At 43.3% G+C, this 21384-nt stretch overlaps 1 protein-coding gene across 1 annotated transcript in view; it reads right to left on the minus strand.

Moving 5' to 3' along the window:
- The window catches only part of LOC147708987 (uncharacterized), a 540404-nt gene that overhangs the window by 260460 nt on the left and 258560 nt on the right, over positions 1 to 21384 (minus strand). The window contains exons 8-9 of the mRNA XM_086927584.1: positions 9740 to 9854; positions 2689 to 2864 (exon numbers count right to left, since the gene is read on the minus strand). Coding sequence (XP_086783710.1) covers positions 2689 to 2864; positions 9740 to 9854 — 291 coding nt within the window. The remainder of the gene's footprint in view (positions 1 to 2688; positions 2865 to 9739; positions 9855 to 21384) is intronic.

Raw genomic sequence — 21384 nt, forward strand, 5'->3', positions numbered from 1 at the left:
CGGTCCTAGGATTCTTGATTCCGGTCCAGGAAAGACTTGGCTTGGCAGTTCGGGCTGAACTGTTCCCAAGAGGCACAGGGTCGAGACTGATTTGCATATGGCCATGTCTGAACTGGGGTGGCTTGGTGAGGAAAATAACAATGGATTAAACCCAGATCTGTGACTGGGGGTGAATGTTTTGCCATTGTGCAACATTCCGTCCATCATCTTGTGTGTTTTGCTTTTCATAGGATTATGTCTAGTGTGTTGGGAATGGGTGGGCATGCTCATGTTACCCTCGCCACTCTCTCCCCCCCCATGTTTTCCCGGTGAATTTCCACATAGCAAAATAGTGTAGGAACTGTCCCGGGTCTAGGTAAAATGTTGTCTTATCATCCTCCCAAGGTAGGATTGACACTGGGTTGTACAGGTCATCAGCCTGTAGGCACCCTCCCCTTCCAACTAGACATATTGAGTTCCCGATCTATACCCTGGAAGTCATTGATTTCACAAATGTGGCAGTTTTTGGTTTAAATTTGTTTTATTCAGTACTGGAGAGGCAACACAATACAGAAAAAGAAACATAATTACCAATGTTACACCTGAGCCCTAAGAAGATGAGAAACAGGGTGGATGCAAGCAGTAGAAAAGACATAATCAGCAAGGTAATATCAGAAAAGTTAAATATCATTAAGCACAAACATCTGAACAACTGGCGAGATCAAAGATCAAAATCATGCTGCTCATGAAGTAGAGAGCACAAAAGTACCTAGGTCAAGTAGCAAGGACTTATCCCCTGCATCTTGATCACCATGCTCATTCACTGCGTGAACACTTACACTTTATCAATTTCTATTCCTGTGAGTTTAGCTGGGTACTACAAGGGGACTCGAGATCCCAATCCAAGCTGTCCAGTTTTTTAATAGAGTGAAGCTACTGCCATCTTCTCTGAGCTGTGTGAATTAGTTTGAGAAACATTTGGATGTTCCTGCCTCTGAAGGTCAGATCTTCCACATTAAGCATTAGGACAGATGACCATATCAACAATAACTGTATCAGTGCCAGGAACACCCTTGCTAGGCCCTCTTATAGGTATGCGACATGTCTTGCAGAACACCAGAAGGGCAGCTGGGTTTTCATACAGCACGTCAGTCTTCAAAAAGGACAACAGGGGAACTTCATGATCATCTCCCTCTCATTTGGGAAGGGATTGTGGTATTCTAGATTATAGAATTGTTAGTGGTAGAACTGTTTTATGTCATGGGGAATGTTGGGAGGTGGATTCGCTGGAACGGTTGAAGAGGCGATCGGTTGTGCCTATACGGTTGTCCTCCTGTGGTTGTCAAGCTGTTCTTCATCTGGAATATTTGACCTACGTTTCCTGATCTCTTTCACCACAGGGATCCTCAATACTTGAGTAGAGGGTGCTCTAGTTGGATTCTCCAAATTCTTCAGAGTTTCAACCTCCCTTCCTAGTTGTACAATAACTGCCTTGGTAAACTCCTTAAAGACCTCATCCGGCCTCATATCTTCCTTATGTTTTTGTCCTCAGACCTGGCTATCTTTGAGGCCATTTCCTCTAGAAGTTCTCCATTGTGGAAATCATAATCATGCAGTTAATATTACTCCCTTTTGGTACTTAAATATCAAAAGAGAGTAACTAACAAAGTTTAATTCTGTGTTATATTCCAAATACAAGGATCACCCTTCACTGCAGGGGCCTCAGAACATTGCTTGGTACCATGCTGCCAGAGATGGAAACGTTCCTCCTTATCATTGAGCCCTAATAATCTTTTGGCAGTATGTTGATTGATGAGGTCCCATCATCACAGTGAATTATCTGCAGAAAGTGCTGTCATTGGGAATCACAGCGCAGAGTCTCTCATCTAATCGTGGTCATGAATCAGAGGTGGGTCTATAGAGGGACTACCAGGCATTTCCATACCCAGGCCTTGCACTGGTTTCCTTCAACCAATGCTTCTCACTGCCACACCGTGGGCCTCCAGAAGCAAATCCTTTAGCTTTAGGATACTTTGGTTCAGGCCTTCAAGCCTCCCTCTTGGTGACAGATGTGCGGACCCACCACGCTTCTGCTGAAGCCTCAGAAGTGCTACTCTGCTGATTTCAGCATTCTGAGAAACATCTTAGATTTCCTTCAACGGCCCTTCAAGAGACTGTTTTTGTGGTGCATGGGAATGAGATTTCTCCTATGAAACTGCCCTTAGTATGTTCCTCACAGGTCTCTGCAACTGAATTTTTGACCTCCAAGTCTTCTTAAGGCCCCTGAAACTGCATAGAGTCACGAAAAGGGAACAGCACCCGTACCCAGAAGAGAAGATCCTCTCGTGGCTTGGCTCAATACTGCCTCCCTGGATGAATAGAAACTTAAAATGAATAGACCCTGCGTTTTTACATTTATGGACACATCATGATTGTTCATGCTTTACATGTGGGCTGGAAACAATGACTTTAATTTAACCTTCTTTTGATTGCACAAGGGCACAAACAAAGGAAGCATTGCTCTGGGGGGTCGAGGGATATGATGGTGTGGATGCTGGAACCACTTTTAAACAACAGTCACATTACCCTTTATCCCTATTGACCAGGATACATTTGTTCCCTGTCAGCTCTGTGGTTAATGACATGCGAAGCACGTTTCTTCATAGAACTTTGCATAATCTAAAGGGAGAACTTCCCATTGCTGCTTACCTTTTTCTTGAGTCCATATATCTCCGCTGCATAATAATGCTCTTCCATGACGAGGCCCAGCTGGAAATGGAGATTGGGGTCTTTTGGCTTTACTTTAATAGCTGAGGCATAAGCAATAGCTGCCTGGTGCAAAGCATCTAGAGGGGATGATCCATCTTCATAAAGAAGCGCGTCACCTGCAATTGTAGGACATACGTGTTACTTAAAGATCTCCTTCACTATGCTAAACTTTGGCTGCCTGAACTTTGTAAAGTTACCTGAATAGCTGCAACAGGTCTTTTCGAAGGTTGAAGAACAGAATATACAGTGAGAACTGTGGTTGGTTGAATGAAGTGAGCACAATTACACCATAATGTAATACATCAGCACCAAAAAACACAAATAATTGCGAGGCCCAGTACAAAAGAATCACAGCCAAAAACACCATAATATAACAACGCAATTACAAAAGAGTAGCTTCACAACATAACAGAGCAGTCAAACACAAAAATACCAGAACATCCAAAAGAATCACACTTGCAACACATTAACAAAAGAAAAATACAACACAAATATCCAGCACAACGTATCACAATGAAACAACACCGAAACACACCAATGCAAACCAAAAAACACCAAAATCAACACAGTATAATGAGAACACAAAACAAAAACGTACATTAAAAAGACAAAATATAGAAAACCAGTAACAACAAAGCACAAAACAGCAGCACAATAATAAAACCCTATTACAATAAAGCTATGGGACAACAGAACTACACAACTAAACATCATAATGTAAAAATACAGCAACACAGCACTTCCAACATTAACACGTCAATGCAAGGCACAACGAAAACACGATCCTAAAACAACTAAATATATCGATATCAACCAGCAACATACACACAAACAAAATATTTAACAAAACACGTGTTGGGGTGTTGTTTGGTGTATATTATTCTAATCGGTTTGAATGCTACTGTGTTGCCTTTATGCAAGTGATTTGTTGTATTGTGAGGTAATTTGTGTATTTTCATGCTGGTGTTATATGTGTGCAGTAAAGTTGTGTTGGTGTATTTTATTTCATTCTTCTGTTGTGTTGTTACGGTATTGCACCGTATTTGGTGTGTCGTGCATCTGGTGCGTTTCGCTTTTGTTCTACTGGTGTGTTAATGAAACGTAGATTTGTTTTCAAATTATGCTGTTGTTGTTAATTTGCCCTCCATCCCTTCGCAGCAGCAGCAGCAGGATCAGAGCTCCGTAAATGGAACATTTATGACATCACAGGCCCTGCATTGCCTGTCCCGAGACCTAAGTGACACTGAGCCTCCGAAAGGGAATTCTGTCACAATATGAGAGAGGAAAATAGAGACCATATTAGGGGTAGTATGCCAGGGAGCACAGGGCCGGTGTCAGGTAATCGGCGGCAAGCGTTTTTAAGTTACCTCATCAAGACATTGTGATGCGTCAATGCCTTGATCTGCTCTCTCTCTAGTCTGGAAACACATGGAATTACCCACAAAATGGTGATGTAATAATGACATGTGAAAGAGTCTCCTTTGTGACACACCCCGAGTATAAAAGGCTGGTAACCAGGGAGCTGCAGCACTGGACACCGGGACACTAGTTGGGAGGGCCACTGGCTGGAGCTGGAGCTGGGGACAGAGGGCAGAAGCCACATGGGCTGATTAGACCCCACAAAAGACGACGTCATGAGGTGGGGGCAACTGGACAAAGGTGAGTAATTAAACAAAATGAAAATGCACCTGAAAATCAATTGGAAACTGATCGGAAAACCAAACCGGCAACTGACTTGCCCTACATGCTCAAATATATACCCTACCTACCACGGCGGAACTGGAGTGGGGGTGGCTGTAGTACCCCCAGAAATAATTATACTGGAGTTCAGAAGGTGAAGGAGCAATAACATTTTATCTTTATCTTGCTACATGTTCTGTGCGTTCAAAAACAAAGGTCACATTTCAGGCTTTGTCTCCTAATAAATTGCTGCTTATTTGTTCTCATGGAGATTGAGGTTTGCTTTTTATTCCCTGAATACAAAGTGAGTGACTTTGCAAAGTGAACTATGTGACAATCTTGCTATATTATTACAGGAGCGTGAACTGGGAAGGTTGCTGGATGTCACTTTATTTCTGAAACAACTACATATAAATACCTGCAAACGACTGTTCAACTATTTCAAAATATATCAGCAGTTAATCACAAATGGAGCCCTGTTTTGTAATTGTGAAGTGTGATGGAAACAAACCTTTTTAAAGTGAATAAAACAAATCAAGACTCTTTACTTAGTGACATGCAAATGATAATTATTCCAAGGGGCGCCCCCCGGGAGGACTAATGGTTTGGGTAAAACAGCAGGTGGGCCTCCAGGTTGAAGAACTTGGGATTGACAACGTAAACATCCAGGTCCTAAAAATAAGTTTTGAATATAGTCCTGGTTTTACACTGGTCAATGTCTATGCTAGAGGCTTGGCCGGAGGGAAAGCCTCTCCGACCATCTCTAGCCTAGATCATTTTATTAAGTCATATGAAGGGACAAGAAATTGGGTTATCGCTGGGGATTATTTTAATTGTACGTTTGAGCCTCTGGGTTTAGAAGACGCTAGTCTTACCAGTGATGAGGATGCGAGCTGGGGTGTCCCTTCTTTAACGCTCCCCCCAATCAATAAATGGACGGAGTCAGTATTACAACTAAAAAACTTGACGATGGAGGGTGAATGTATATGTAAATGTATAGGCATTTATATAGCGCACTACTTACCCGGAGGGTCCCAAGGCGCTTCGACCGCTGCGAAACCCTTCCTGGCTTCCCTGAGAGATGGTCCCTTAATGGGTATCTCCAGGGTGAGACCAGGCATCCCCGGCGGTCTGGTGGGGCCGTTAGTGAAGATGAGGCAAGCTAATGCCCAGAGTTGCCGAGTGTGAACGCTGATCAGAGTGGGCACCGAGGCGAGAGAATTATCGAGTCTGCTGACCCTGGTCCAGAAACCTGCCGCGCCGGGAATCGAACCCTGGTCCCGGGCCGTCCTCTGCTCTCGGGTCTGCCGCCTCTAACCAGTGAGCCACACTACTTCACTTCCGGGTGGGCTCCGGGCTGCCAATGGGAGAACAAAATCGGATGGTAAAGGCAATCCTACCTTTAATAATGGGAGAAGAAGTAGCAGCATTGACTACTTTCTTATTAACTTAGAACTGTGGTCTAGATTAAAGGAGATATGTAGGTTGTAAATAGACCAGAGAGTGATCACAACCCATTGTCATTGACTCTAGAGGTTGAGGGACGCCCACTGGGGAGGGGCGGCAGGGAGTTTGTTACGGCAGATGTTGTTATGTCTCTTGACAGCCGAAGACAAAAATGGGCACGGGTATCTGAGAATGAGGGCATTATGACACAGATAAGGGCCACTCTCGAAGAGTCTCTTGTAGCCCTATCTCATCTTGAATCCAGTGAGGTTAGTTTGACAACCCTTACAGAAGTACATGAGTCCCTGTTTATTAAGCTGAAAAGCTACCTCGTTAAGAATACAAAAAGATCTAATGTGCACCCCACCCACAAAGCCGCTAAATGGTACGATGGGGCATGCAGGCTTGCTTTTAGACAGTTGTCACAAGCAATAAGGGCGGGTTCTACACTGGAGATAAGGGAACTCGGGGCAGCTTACAAGGCCACTCAATTGAGGGAAAAGAAGGTGTCTGACGAAAATAGATGGCGGGACCTCCTAGAGGCAATTAATGGGAAAAATTGGTGTAGGTTCTGGCATTTAATAAAACGGGGCAATGGTAGTGCTGGCCCGGCCCCTATCAATAACGTTACCCAAGAAGAATGGGTCGCACTCTATCAGGCCCAATTTTCATCGCCCAAAGATAGTTCTGGCCATCAGCCCTGTGTAGAGACAGCTCTGTCCTATCCTTTACTCTAGGGGAAATTCAGAGAGCTCTTGATGGAGTGGCTGCAGGCAGAGCACCTGGACCGGATTGTATTCCGGCGGATATCTATAGATCAGATCGGGAGAACTGGCTAAAATATATCCATATTCTTGTAAATGGTCTGGCTAAAGGCACCCCCATTCCAGAATCCTGGCATGGGGACGAAATAATCCCCATTTATAAAAAAAGGGGATCGCGCCTGTCCATCTAATTATAGGCCCATTAGCCTTATCGATACTCTTCAAAAAATTGTGGCGAGATTAGTGCTAAGTAGGGTAAACAGGTGGATAGATAAGAAAGAAATACTATCCACCTATCAAGCAGGATTTCTTTTCCATGTTAGCACAATGGATCACCTTTTTAGATTCATAATGATTTACTGGAACACAGTGGTCTTAGCAGGGGGGGGACTCTATGCAGCATTCATAAATCTTAAAACTGCTTTTGTCTTAGTACCCCGCTCTAAGATGTGAAATACCCTGAGGGAAGCAGGGATACCTTCTGAGATTTTATCTTTTATTGTAAAATTACATGAATCAACATACTCCCAAGTACGTTGGGGTCAGCAAGGCGAGCTAACAGATCGCTTCCCTGTGAACAAAGGAGTAAGGCAGGTGTGTGTGCTGGCCCCATCCTCTTATCATTGCTCATAAACAATGTTATCTCATATTACACTGAAAATCCCATGGTCGCACCTACTCTTGCTGAATCCAGGATCCGCTATAAATGTTTGCAGACGACACTTTAATTTTGTCCAAGACGCAATCTGGTCTGCAACGTGCCCTCGTTCGATTTACTTTGTTCTGCAATGACCATGGATTGGTAGTTAACGTCGATAAGACGAAGTTCATGGTCTTGTACAAACATAAAGTTGTGAAAACTAGAGTGGAAATGAATATTGTGCCCCTGGAACAAACTGACTCCTTTGCTTATTTGGGCGTTACTTTGAGTAAACGTTTGAATTGAAAGCCACAGTTAGATCTATTAGTATTAAGGCATAAACAATTAGCAGGGGCCCTTTTAAAAGAATTTCGGCTGTCTCAAACCAAACCAGTGGGACCGGCTCTATCCATTTACCAAGGGAAGGTTAGAGCTTCAATAATTTATGGGGTGGAACTCTGGGGGTTCGAAAATTTAGCTCCATTAGTCCTAGTCCACAATACGTTACTGAGGGCACTGACCGCCTTCCTCAATCTTCGCCTCTTAGGCCCCTACTTTTAGACTTAGGATGTACTCCCTTTGAGGAGGCAGCGGGTTTTAGACCACTTGCCTATTGGCGAAGACTTTGGACTACCCCGGAGCTTGCACCCTATGCAAGAGCTTTTAAGTCTATTAAAGAAGCGGACAAGTCAAATAAAATATCTTGCTTAATAATGATTAAGGCACTGCTATTAGATCTGGGCCTTTTTCACCTGTGGGAGGACCCGTAAGGGAATTCATTCCCGTCGAAAAAAGACCTAAAAGCCATTTACAGGGACAAGGTGTATGTAAAGTCCCTGTCATCAGATGTTAGTGGTTCCCTAACATGCCTCCTTTTAGATTTTAAGTGTGAGTACAGGTTTGAGGTCTATTGGGACATCATCAAATCACTAGTGATAGAAAACTCTTCCACCAATTTAGAGTGGGAACACGCCCCATAAAATCGATCACTAATAAGTGGGGGGATGACCGGGATATAAAATGTGATACTTGTTTAACTGTAGATGAGACCTTAATGCATGTCCTGTTTGTGTGCCCTGCTTATAGGGGCCCCCGACAGAAATGGCTCAATCCGGTTTGTAGATTGCTTGGCGCAAGATCTCGCCAAATAGCCCTGCGAATTCTAAAAACCGGAACTACTGAAGTCATAGTTATTGCCATGGCTAAGTTCCTGAGCTGGACTTGGGTCCTTAGAAGAAAGAACCTGCGAGGCGGCACGTAACCTGTTTTCCCTATAAGTGGGTGCTCCCGAGCCGCCACTAAAAACACTTAGCTAAACATCGGTGCCTATAATTATGCCCTCTGTAACCTTGCCCTAATATCCCTTAACTATGAACTCTCCTCTTTTATATAATCCTTGTTTTAAATAGTTTGGGATTTTAAAATAATGTGTTCTTTTAAAAATACTCTTGTATGAGATTTTATGTCTTTTATATCAGATTGTATTGTTTATATGTGTCTTTTATGATTGATTATGATCGAATAAAGACACATTGAAATTGAAAATGTAAATTGATAATTATTCGCTTAAATCCGTTTTCCACACATTGTCATTTGTGCGCTATATAGTTTTACCAGCAAATTTAGTGGCCATTTCAATGAAAAACGACACTCCTTTCTCCCCATCTATAAATATGTGAAATATTTGATAGAGTGAGACATCAAACATGGAACATTTAGACCATGTCTAATCATTCAGTATTACGAAATTTGTGTTGTCAGGTGCTAATCAAAGTGTGTGTCCGCGTGCTTTACACACCGACTAGCTCCTTCCCTACACACAATTATCTTAAAAAATTATCCCATCCCAAAATAATAATAATAATAATAATAATAATGATTGTTATGTGACTAAACAATATGGCAAGGCTGTCATGTGGGCAGTCCACCACAGAAACTCTAGTTTTATGATAAGGTTACATTGGTTAGAGCAAACACTTCCCAACTGCTGCCCCAGACATTCATAAGAGCTAATGAAAAATATTTTGTGATGAGACCCCTTAAGTCCAGCTCATAAGTGGTTAGGTTATGATAACTTGCACCGAGTTGTTATGTAGCACCATATTACAGATTCTAAAGTTGTACGTTTTGCTTCATTTCTTTTTGTGGAGTTCTCTGAGCTTCTTTGTTGCATCAGAAAACTTTGTACACTATATACACAGTCAAAATATAAACAAGGATTTTGGTGCTAAACAGCAGTGACTGGGGCAAGACCAAACAGGATAAAATAGCACGCCAGTGAAGATTGGCATCACCTGTCAGTTTCTGTTATTCAGACTCTGGTCCTAAACCTCTTTGAATGAAATATAGATGGAATAGTCACCACAACATTAAAACTTGGGCGTTTTGTGCCCCCCAAAATCCTTTGATTTCCATGAATCAAGAAATGACTGACGTGCTAGTGTTTGTTCCAAATATTCACCTGCTTTGGGAAGGCGTTGCTTGTAAACGCGAACCTGGTCTTCAGCCTCTCGTGAAAGTTTGTCAGCATTGCTCTCTCCGAACGCTTGCTGAAGCCGTTTCTCCCAGCCACGTTCCTAAAAGAAAATGTATACATGGGTTGGATTGGTGGTGTGGAGTTATGGTGGTTGTGTATCTGTCACTGTGGTCGGCTGCACCAGGGGGCTCTCCTCAGAAAAAGAAAAAGTTACCTGGTGTTCTTCCTCTGGAGCGAGGGAAGTACATTTCAGCTCGGGTTGCAGACTTGGCTTTGAGCAAGGAGTCAAGGCCGCAGAGTATAAGCCTCCCTCCAACCACCACTGCTGTTCATACTGACATAGTTCACTGAAAATGGTCCACATTAGCTCAAAGTGTAAATATTGGTCAACATGTTTCTTGCAGATAACGTCGTGAAGAATCTAGGTAATTTGTCAGGACCGTGAACATTAAAAAAACGAAACTATTCCTGGGGAAGCAGTCAAAAGCACATGGCTCATGTAGTGCCATGCTATCCCAAACGCAAAAGGGTATAGAATCTACCTTATTGCGATCAATAAGTGTGCCAACCTAGGAGAAATGGGAACAGAGGGAAGGCCCTTGCTCCTGAAGGATCAGATCCCCTGGACTCGATCCTTAAGAAACGTCCTGACCTACCTTCCAATAGGAACTGAAACACCTTCTTGTATTCCGGTTCCCTGGGGGCGTGAGTGCTGAACCTTTATTATCCTTGTGAATTTTCCATCTTTTATTCACATAGTCACATCGCATCAGTGAGGAATTGATAACCATTGTTAAGCATACATTATTGTTATGAGGTTACAGCAAGATCAGCCAAAGACATTGTTATGAGAATACAAGCATGCTGGCTGATGCACGGTGGAGAGAAAAAGTAGCCGATCCCTCGCCTCGTGATATGGTGTCCAGGCAGCCCCAGATGACGTCACTGGTGGCCTTCTCCTCTTCCTGGTGAAACAGACGAGGGACTCAAGCTTTGGCTCCTACCTGTGGAGCGACTAAAGGGCGCCCCACCGCTATTTGCCGGGGGTGCCTGGTGAGGAACATACAGCTGCTCATCAGATGTTTGAAGGGTGCAGAGTAGAAATATTGCTGCAAAAATATCGTGGGGAAGAGATATCGAAAATAAAAATTTAGTTGACAAGAATATCGACTGATCGACTGACAGGTAAGTAATATTGATTACATAAATATTTTTGAAATAAATATTGTTTTCAAAAATATCGATTTATTAATAATTGTATGTATTTTAGTGTTTTTAATGAGAATGGTTTGTCATTTTATCATGTTTTAGAGTTTTTCTAGGTATTAATTTATTTTAAGTTTAATTCTGCCTTTGTAGTTCCATAGCGGGTCGTGGGTTTATAGGGTAATAGGGTGGGAAGTAATTTAATTTTATAAAATGTATTGAATAATTAATGTGTTAATTGATTGATTAATAATATTTTAATAATTCGTTGTTAATTCATTTCAATTAGTTAATTAATACAAAATTATGATAATTGCTTAACTAATTTTAGGTGTGTGTTGTGATGTTTATATGTGTAAATTGTGTGAAAGGTGGTAAGTAATTACATTTTTATTGATTAATTATGAAATACTTTAAAATTAATTACCATTAATTAATTCAGAATTAATAATTGTAATGGTGTAATTAATTTTAGGTGTGTGTTTTGGTGTTGATATGTGTAAATGGTGTGAAAGGTGCTAAGTAATTACTTTTGTATTGATTAATTAATACATATTATTAAATTAATTTTCATTAATTAATTAGTAATTATTGAACTTAATTGTGTAATTAATTGTAGGTATGTGTTGTCGATTTTATAGTGTTAAATAATGGGTAAATATGTCTTTTAATTGTCTTTGTTAATAATTATATATTTAAAAATATATATTAATCATGTTAATTTTGGAAATTAAATTAATAAAAATGTTGATTGTTTTGTTTTTTATTGTTTTGGAATCCAGCGCTTTCCCTACTGTTGCATTCACTGGAGTGGGAATAGTAATTTTTGCCCCTCCGCTATCCTGCGCTTTCCCTACTGTTGCACTCATTGGAGTGGGAATAGTAATGTTCACCCCTCCGCTATCCGCCGCTTTCCCTACTGTTGCACTCATTGGAGTGGGAATAATAATTTTTACCCCTAGGCTATCCAGCGCTTTCCCTACTGTTGCACTCACTGGAGTGCCAATAGTAATTTTTACCCCTCCGTTATCCAGCGCTTTCCCTACTGTTGCACTCATTGGAATGGGAATAGTAATTTTTCCCCTACGCTATCTAGCGCTTTTCCTACTGTTGCACTCATTGGAGTGGGAATAGTAATTTTTACCCCTCTGCTATCCAGCACTTTCCCTTCTATTGCACTCACTGGAGTGGGAATAGTAATTTTTACCCCTCCGCTATCCAGCGTTTTCCCTCCTTTTGCACTCACTGGAGTCGGAATAGTAAATTTTACCCCTATGCTATCCAGCGTTTTCCCTACTGTTGCACTCACTGGCATGGGAATAGTAATTTTTACCCCTTCGCTGTCCAAAGTTTTAACTACTAATGTTTTTATTTTGTTATTAAATGTTTGTATTATTTCTTATAAATAGTTTAATGTGTTAATTAAATACAGAATATTTTATTTTAAATTATTTATATATGTGTATATTTCATTTTGATATAATTAAAAAAGTTTATAAATTCAATAAAGATAATAGTTAATACAATGTATTTATGTAAATATATATATATGTATACTTTTTTGTGTTTATATTTAATAAATTAAGTGTATTTGTTATAATTATTATACATATATATTATTACATTTGATTTATTTTGTTAATAATATTAATGTTATTCAATTATTTTATTTTAATCTATGTTATTTTTAAAGTATATTTTTTACATCGATATTTTTGAGTCGATATTACTGTACCTACCTGTTTAAGTATAGGGATTTGATATTTTTGTAATCAATATTTTTACATCAATATTTTTTTCATCGATATTTATGTAATCGATATTTTAACATGGAACCGTTTGAAGGGCACTTGTTATCCTTATTTCAGCACACAAGGGGCTCGATTCCGATCCGGTAAAAAAAATCCCCCGTACGAATCGTATTCGTGGCCATTTCCGTACGACTCGTAAACACACCGTACGACCCGGCGAGTACGATCCGGACCGGGTGATCAGGACGCTAGTCGTACGGTCCGCGTCAGGTAAGGGCGATTCGTACGGAAAAGCGCTCAACCACATACACACCGTACGCCGCGTACCCCCCATGATCGCCGGGGTACGCGCCGTACCCCTGCGATCATGTGGGGTACGTGCCGTACACCCAGCGTACATGGGGTGCGCATCGTACACCCACCGTACATGGGGTACGGTGCGTACCCCATGTACGCTGGGTGTACGGCACGTACCCCACATGATTGCATGGTGATCATGGTGGGTACGCGGCGTCCCCGGGGGGGGGGGGGGGCGTTCTGTACTTGTTTCAGCGCGAACTATGCGTTTACGGCTGTTTCCAACTCCCGTAAAAAAAAGGGTCATACGTGGCGTACCCGACACGAATCGTACTTGCTGGGTCGTAAAAACCAGCCGCGAACCGTAGCGATTTCACGTACAGCGGGTTCCGAGTGAGACTCGTATGGAAATTTTAGTCGTACGGAGTCCTGTACGACTCGTACGGTCTTTGGCTCCTGGTACTTCGTCGTACGTACGGGGACGTGTACGGGTACGATTCGTACGGGGAAAACTGCTCCGTACGACGATTCGGAGCGCATTTTACTGGATCAGAATCGACGCCAAGGTATATTTTAGCTCTGCCTGCTCGGAGTGCTTAGGGATTAGGTCCCCAAAACTCCAATGTTATTGGTGCCTGTTTGCAGTGGACAGAGACAAAATATTGTGGACTAAATGTAGCCCTCAGTGACTACCAATGACAGATATAAGTTCAAGTTCTTTCATTTTCTCACTGAGATGCCATAATTGAGAGGTATGCCCAGACATTTGCTCCCATGCTCCCATGCTCCGCTGCCCTTAGGCCTCCAACTGCTCCTCACTGATAGGGCCCTAGAAGGCCCTAATAATCTGGAGTTGCCTTTGCATAAACTAGGAGGGTGCAGGTCCTGCCTGATCTGCCTGGATTGTTCCTTCTCCAGCAGTACCAAAAGGATTTGCATAAGGTTGATTCATGTCTTTAGCAGCACGGTAAGCAAAAACAGAAGGACTGGCATGCGACCAGAGTCATTTCCAGTAGCTGAGATTATTCCAAGAGTCCCACCAGCATCTTTTAGTTTTCCTAATCCTCTATGACCCAAACTGTCAAGCACAGGAGTGGGTATCAACCAGGGCTGACCGACCCACCGGCAGGCAGCTCATCATCATTCTGCCTAGTATAGGAAATAAGGAGATGAACCAGCTACCAGTCCTTATAACGTGCAATATAACTATAGAAAGTGCTGTGAGAGAGACAGCTACATACAAATGAGCAAGGTGAATACAGGATACACGAATGGAGCTCTTCAGGGCTTTATGGCAATAAGTTCTGCGACAAACCCCGGTAGGATAAACTTTGCAACATGATGCACAGCATTAATTTTCTGTAAATGTAGCAAGATATGTCCATCACCGTCTCATCAATGGTATGTAGACATGAAATGGGACATGAGCAGTTTAAATGCTCTTTCAAAAAGTATTGCCTCTGGGTTGATTATCAAATTAGAAGATGCAATGCTTTACTTGCCCACTCAAATTATACATTCATGTTAAAACATTTGTGAAAGCTACCGTGTCATCTTGGAACGGTTTCTGGCAGTATTTTATGAGCTTTCAAGTTAAGAGCGCATAGTACAGCTCTGAATGTTTTGTGTTACATTTCCCTTATTGCCACAATTGCAGTCATTTATGAAGCTACTATTTAAAACAGTTAGGGCCTGAGTCACAAAGTTATTTGCACACCCACCTTCAATTGGGGAGCACACACAGCAGGATTTACAAGAGAAAATACACTTTCGCAATTCACAAAAAGTAAATTTGCTCTTGTAAACCGAATTAAATTATGTGGGAGTAAATCTGCCCCAAAGAACAGAGTAAGCATTCAATGGTGGGGATGCCAAGGAAATTTGGCAAAACCCCACCCACTATAGAGTTTGTGGGTATTCCTAAACCTTTCCCAGCCACATTCCCACCTAGATAGGGTCAGATATTTACTCCTGCCAAAGGCAGCAATTCATTTCTAATATGGGGTAGGAATGGGAAATTAGCATTCCTGAAATTAGCCAGCGCCCAGAGAAGGAAAAACCAAAAAAAAGTATTCTACATTTACTAAATATTTCCAATCTAAGATGGCAGCCATGATGTAGTGATGGTTGGGCTTCACAGTGGGAATTAAAGGGGTGGCCGGGTCCTTCTGGCATGTTGAGCATAGAAGTACTCCTCCTTCTTGATAATGCCCATGTGGGACTAGACCGCCGACCGTGACTGTGGTGAGCCTAGAGTCTGCTTGTGACCTTCTGGCCTACAGGCATTTACATCTGCTGGGGGAGGTAGGGGACTCCTTGTGGGTACTTTGATGTGCATACCACACAGGCCTGAACTACGTGGAGCCACGAGTGGTGACCACCGGCCAACGGAGGTTCATAGGTGTGGTTGTCATCAGTGCTGCAATGCTGGAACTATTGTGTGCTCTTGTGATTCTGACGCCCGCTGTGGGCCCATCGGCCCACGCCCTGCCTTCACCGCCAGAGCTCTGCTCACATCTCTACTCCCTCCCTGCAACCAGGGCAATCCTGCTGAAGATGGACGGACATGAGCTGAAACTCCATTTTGAGCACTGGCACAGCCAGTGCAGTACAGAGGTAAATAGTGATGGACCTGGGTTGGAATCGGACCCTAGCGTACCTGATAACGATTTGAGGTCTCTGTTGCAAGCCATGTAGATTGATAGCCTGCTATCGATAGACAGCAAGATGTATACTCTAAACTCAAGGATATATACTATATCCTGGAAGCTGGAAAAGCACAACTGCAGGATCAAAGTGGCGAAACAGAGCATTTCATCCGTGGAAGTTAATGCACGCACGAGAGTCAAAACACTCGCTACCATGGAGAAGGCTCTACACAAGCCAGATCGTGACAAAATAATATTTGCATTTCTGATATTCTGGAATCGACCAATACTGGGCAGTTGGAAGACCATGGGGAAAATCTACTCCTGTCACTCTTTTCATTACAGAGACCTTCTCCAAATTGCTGGTGGTGGAGTGGGCACACAAACTTCTAAGTGCCTCACCACCTCAGGCTCCCACCTCGCCCTATCATCGCACGTCTCCTCAATTTCAGGGATCGCGAAACGGTGCTGTGATTGGCGAGAGAAAAGCTGAATGTATCATATGAAGGCGATTACATTTCTCTATTCCCTGACTTCACGATGGCTGTGCAGGAGGCTAGGCATGAGTTTCTCCTGGTGAAGCAACTACTTCACTGGAAGGCTGAAATCCAAAACACAATACTGTATGCTGCCTGCCTCAAGATCATCCACTGAGGGAAATTGCAGATATTCCACTCTCCATACCAGGCCCAGGAGTTCTTGAAAAAGCTGCAACACGAGGAAGCAGAGAAGCAGACACAGTCAGCTACACCAAACACAGATTCTGATTGAAGCGCAATGCACTACCTTGTAACATGCCTGTGTGGCGGCTGAGTCATGAAAGGGTTCACCTCAGCGATGGACATTCCTGTATGGGAATAACATACATGCCCCTCTCCCCATCTGGTTTTCAACACAAACCTAAAATGTACACCCCAAAAGCCAGCCTCCCATTCCCTCCACCGGAAGGAGCTTCCGCTGGCTCACTATGTGGCCACCATGGGTAGCATCCTGTTATGTTGTTTTCTGTTTTCTAGGCCGTCCCTGTAGCCCTCAATGAGCTTTGGGTGGGGAGGAAGGCTGGTCAGTGTTGTTGTTGTTGAGGGATATGCCCTGGCAGAATTGGGCTGCCAGTGTGAGAGGAACAGAGGAAATGGTTACTGCTTTCTATTTACACTTTCTATGATTCCAATGGCAAAGTGAGCAACTGGATTCAAGCTAGCCTGGCTGATGACGGCTGATTAGCCAGAAACCGGTCCCAGTATGCTTGTTTCCGGTCCAGGGAAGACATGGCTTGGCAGTTTGGGTTGGACTGTTCCCATGAGGCGCTGGGTCAGACTGATTTGCATCTGGCCATGTCTGAACTGGGTTGGTTGAGTGAGCTAAAGAATGATGATGGATTAAACCCAGATCAATTGACTGGGGGTGAGTGCTTGCAATGTTCAACACTCCGTCCATCATCCCCTTTGGTTTTGCTTTGTTTGCCCTAAGTTGGCAGGGTATGCCCAGACTTGGGTCCCTTGCTCACTTTGCCACTGGATTCAAGCTAGCCTGGCTGATTAGCCAGAAACCGGTCCCAGGATGCTTGTTTCCAGTCCAGGGACATGGCTTGGCAGTTTGGGTTGGACTGTTCCCATGAGGCTCAGGGTCAGACTGATTTGCACTGGCCATGTCTGAACTGGGGTGGCGGAGTGAGCTAAAGAATGATGATGGATTAAACCCAGATCAGTTGACAGGGGGTGAGTTCTTGCAATGTTCAACACTCCGTCCATCATCCCCTTTGGTTTTGCTTTGTTCGCCCTAAGTTGGCAGGGTATGCCCAGACGTCGGTCCGTTGCTCACTTTGCCACTGGATTCAAGCTAGCCTGGCTGATGATGGCTGATTAGCCAGAAACCGGTCCAGGACGCTTGTTTCCAGTCCAGGGAAGACATGGGTTGGCAGTTGCTTTGGACTGTTCCCATAAGGCGCAGGGTCAGACTGATTTGCATATGGCCATGTCTGAACTGGGGTGGCGGAGGGAGCTAAAGAATGATAATGGCATCATGGCAGACCATGCCCTTATTGATATTTGATGACACGCAGACCCATCTGACAGGGTGGGTACTTTCTATTCAGCTGTCCATGGCTTGTGGCCAGGCTCGATTTCTAGTTGTGACACAGGACTTGGTGACATGGGTGGGTGAGGTACACCATTTGGCTCACACAATATCGGACCACTCGCTTGTGATGGTGCTCTGACCTCCACTTGTCCTCACCTCTGGGGTCGGCCCCAAATGTGGTTGGTTGGAGACTGGGAGCCAAGTGCTTGGTGGATAAATTCTTCTGCGAGAAACTCCATAATAAATAATAGACTTCTTCCGGAGCAATTCTGGGACCGATGGACAGTATAGGCACAGCCTAGGAGACTTTTAAAGTGGCAGTGAAGGAATTTTGCACATTCAAACATCGGGTCCTTAAAACCCTCCGAATGCATCTGAGCTCTCCACAGAGAGTTGTTAAGACTCTTGAGTGCACATTGATGCACAGTGGGCCTAATACTACCTTAGTGCAAATTAGAAATAAACGTACAGAATATGCAGAGGTAGTGGAAACAGGAGTAAAGATCCTGGGTAAATACACCTGTGTGAGGACATTCGGTTAAGGTGAGAGGCCAGGGAGGTCTCTGGCTTCACAAATCAAGCAGCCTTGGGCCACCAATGATATCCTCAGTATAAAGGATCAACAAGGCATTTGACAACACACCAGTGACTGGACTATGTTGACGTTCGTGTAATACTTTGCTGATTTCTATTCCTCCAAGACAACTACCAGTCCTGTTCTGTCTTGGAACACCTGGAAATCAGTGCCCAAATCTGGCTAGACGATGCACACCATCTCTTTCGCTCTCATCCATTCAGAGTGGACAAAATGAAAGAGTTGATATGTAAACACCCTAAAGGTAAAGCTCTGGAGTCTGACAGCTTGCCATCATAATTTTATAAACGATGTGAAGACATACTCGCCCCACATTTAATAAAGGTATATGAGAAGGACAGAACATGTCAAATCACCCTCCCTCAATGAGTGAGGCTCTTTTGATAGCACTTCTGAAAAAGAGAAAGCTGGCACATGAGTGTGGGTCCTATCAACCCCTGTCACTCATTAACTGTGATGCGAAGATCTTAGCAAAGCTGCTCGCCAATTGTCTGACCATGCTGTTGCCATATATGGTGAGGCCTGATCAAGCTGGTTGTTCTCAGGCAGACCCAAGGCACACAACCTACACATGCTTTTTGCACTGCTGCATGACATTTCTCTTGCCCTGGATGCCTCGCCTCAGAGGTCTTTCTAGAAGCCACAAAGGTGTTTCACTCTATAGAATGGGTCTATCTGTTTGGTATCTTGCAACACATGGGACTGTCTCTAGCGTTCCACAATTAGATAAAACACCTTCTTCCCCGGGCTAGGGTATAGATTAATGGTGTTAGATCACCTGGAACACCTATATCTTGGGGCACACGGCAGGGTTGCCTCATACCTACTGTCTTATTTGCTTTGGCCTTGGAACCTTTGGCTGGAAATCTTCAGCAGCACTATTCTCAATACATGCTCAGCTATACCCAATAGACCCATACTGAAATCACTGTACACAGGTGATATGATGCTCTACATTAAGCAGGCAAGCAAATGTCTAAAGGTCATAATGCAAGAGTACATATTATTCGGTGAACTCTCAGGTGTGACCAATAATTGGAAAAAACCTTATACCATAAGAATTCTCTGAAATACTTAGGAGTGTGGATCAAGAAAGACATGGCTGTGGTCCTCAAAAAGATTTATGGGACTGCCTAAGGAGGAAAGGTTCTCGCTGGAACTCCCATTATCTTTAGCGGGAAGTATCTCACTAATAAAGTTGATAGTGCTACCTGGATTTTTATATTTGTTTGTGAACATACCTATGCCATTCTCCAGGTCCTTTCTTAGTGTGCTCTGCATCTAGCTGCTCCGATTAATATGGAGCGATGGCAGGCTACAATACGGTGGGAAACACTGGTGCTTCTGTTTAGTAAAGGGGGATTTGAAGCCTCAGACCTAGATCTACATTATTGGTGTGTACAAGCCCACTTTGCATACGTCTGGACCCATCCCACATGCCCATGTTGCGCATGTAGAAATAGAGGTAGATGTGGTTGCCCCCACACCCCTCGTGTCTCTACTGGACAGGGCCCCCCATGGTCCCAAGCTGATACCGACACAAATTCTAGCACCACTAGGGCTTGGTATCGTCTCAAAGACAAAGTTGGGTTGAAGATCCTTTACCGCGCCTACTCTTGCACTATCATCAACAGCTTCCAATACCTTATGAACCCAAAGCTATAATGCAATTGACTAACCCAGGGAAGAGAAAGTGAGCTGATATTCAAGTAAATGGTATCTTCCTCACGCTCACAGACAGTGGTGGAGAGGGAACTCTCACTCCCTTGGATGTCTTATTTGTGTACTACGGAGAAGCATGTAGGGAGGCTTGTCCCGGTCATCTCCTGAAACCGCCAACCTTTGAGACATTGGAGTGGCTTCTCACTGCTACATACACCAAACAGTCAATTTCATGTCTTTCCCATACATTACAAGCGAATTCAAAGAAACCCTGCTTCGGCTTGTGCCAATTGGGGGAAGGTCTTGGGGAGGAGATTCCCATAGCCATATAGCACTTTTGCTTCACCCAGACAGGTTTGATCTTTGCAAGCAGCCAAGTGAGCATTATACATTATAAGTTTCAGCAGAGGTCATACTACACTCCTTTGTTACTGTGAAAACATGGGATTAGCAAGGACTCTAAATGCATCAGCTGTGGGGCCTTTGACGCTGACTTTTTGGATTTAGCCTAGTCCTGTGGAAGTGTTCTCCCCCACTGGCAGAAGGTACTACTTGCGCTCTCAAACATGATTGATGGGGAGGTACAACTGCATCCCAAAATCGCTTTTTTAGGGTATGCTAAGGATATCCCCGACACATAAAGCAGATTTACTGTGCTGGCTGTCATGCTGGCAAAGACGGAGCTGGCATGTTATTGGAGCATGGGACACAGCCTCAAACAGAAAGATTGGCTGACCTCCCTGATATATTGTAACTAACAATTGGACATTTATTCAGACTGTTACCACCAAGTTCATAGTTGAGGGATATCCAGAGCCTATTAAGCCACTACTTGCTTACGACTTCACCGGGAACTCTAAGGAGACTCACTACATAGCATATAAATATACCTCCGAAGTCCACTGCCATGGACTGCTGGATATATATTGGGCTGACATCATCGCCAAAGCTGCCCTTTCAGAGCGTGGCTGGATGAGGATGAGTCACACAAGAGGGCCAGGGAACATGACCCTTTCTGGGGCCACTCGCATATATTACGCATTGTCATTGGTGTGAATTTTGGATTCCATTTGATGTTACACCTTAGACCTGTATTGCTAAGCTCTTCACAGTGTGAAGACGTGGTTGATGTTTGAGACATAACGTTACTATTTAAAATTCTGGGATAGGTTTTAAATGGTTTACTTTTTTCTTTCACTTTCTTCTGGACCTTCCATGCTTGAACATGAAGGAAAATTTCAATAAATAAATTACAAAAAAAAAAAAATAGATTTTCAAAGTGAACAAAGTAAAATTTAGAACTACAACCTTGGAGGAAAGATCTCTCAATCCCTGACTTGTATGTAAATTATGGTTCTATTGGGCACTGCAGTTGACTCTGACAAAAATACA

This window comes from Lissotriton vulgaris, chromosome 6 (assembly GCF_964263255.1).
Source record: "Lissotriton vulgaris chromosome 6, aLisVul1.2, whole genome shotgun sequence".
NCBI classification, from domain to species: Eukaryota; Metazoa; Chordata; class Amphibia; order Caudata; family Salamandridae; genus Lissotriton; species Lissotriton vulgaris.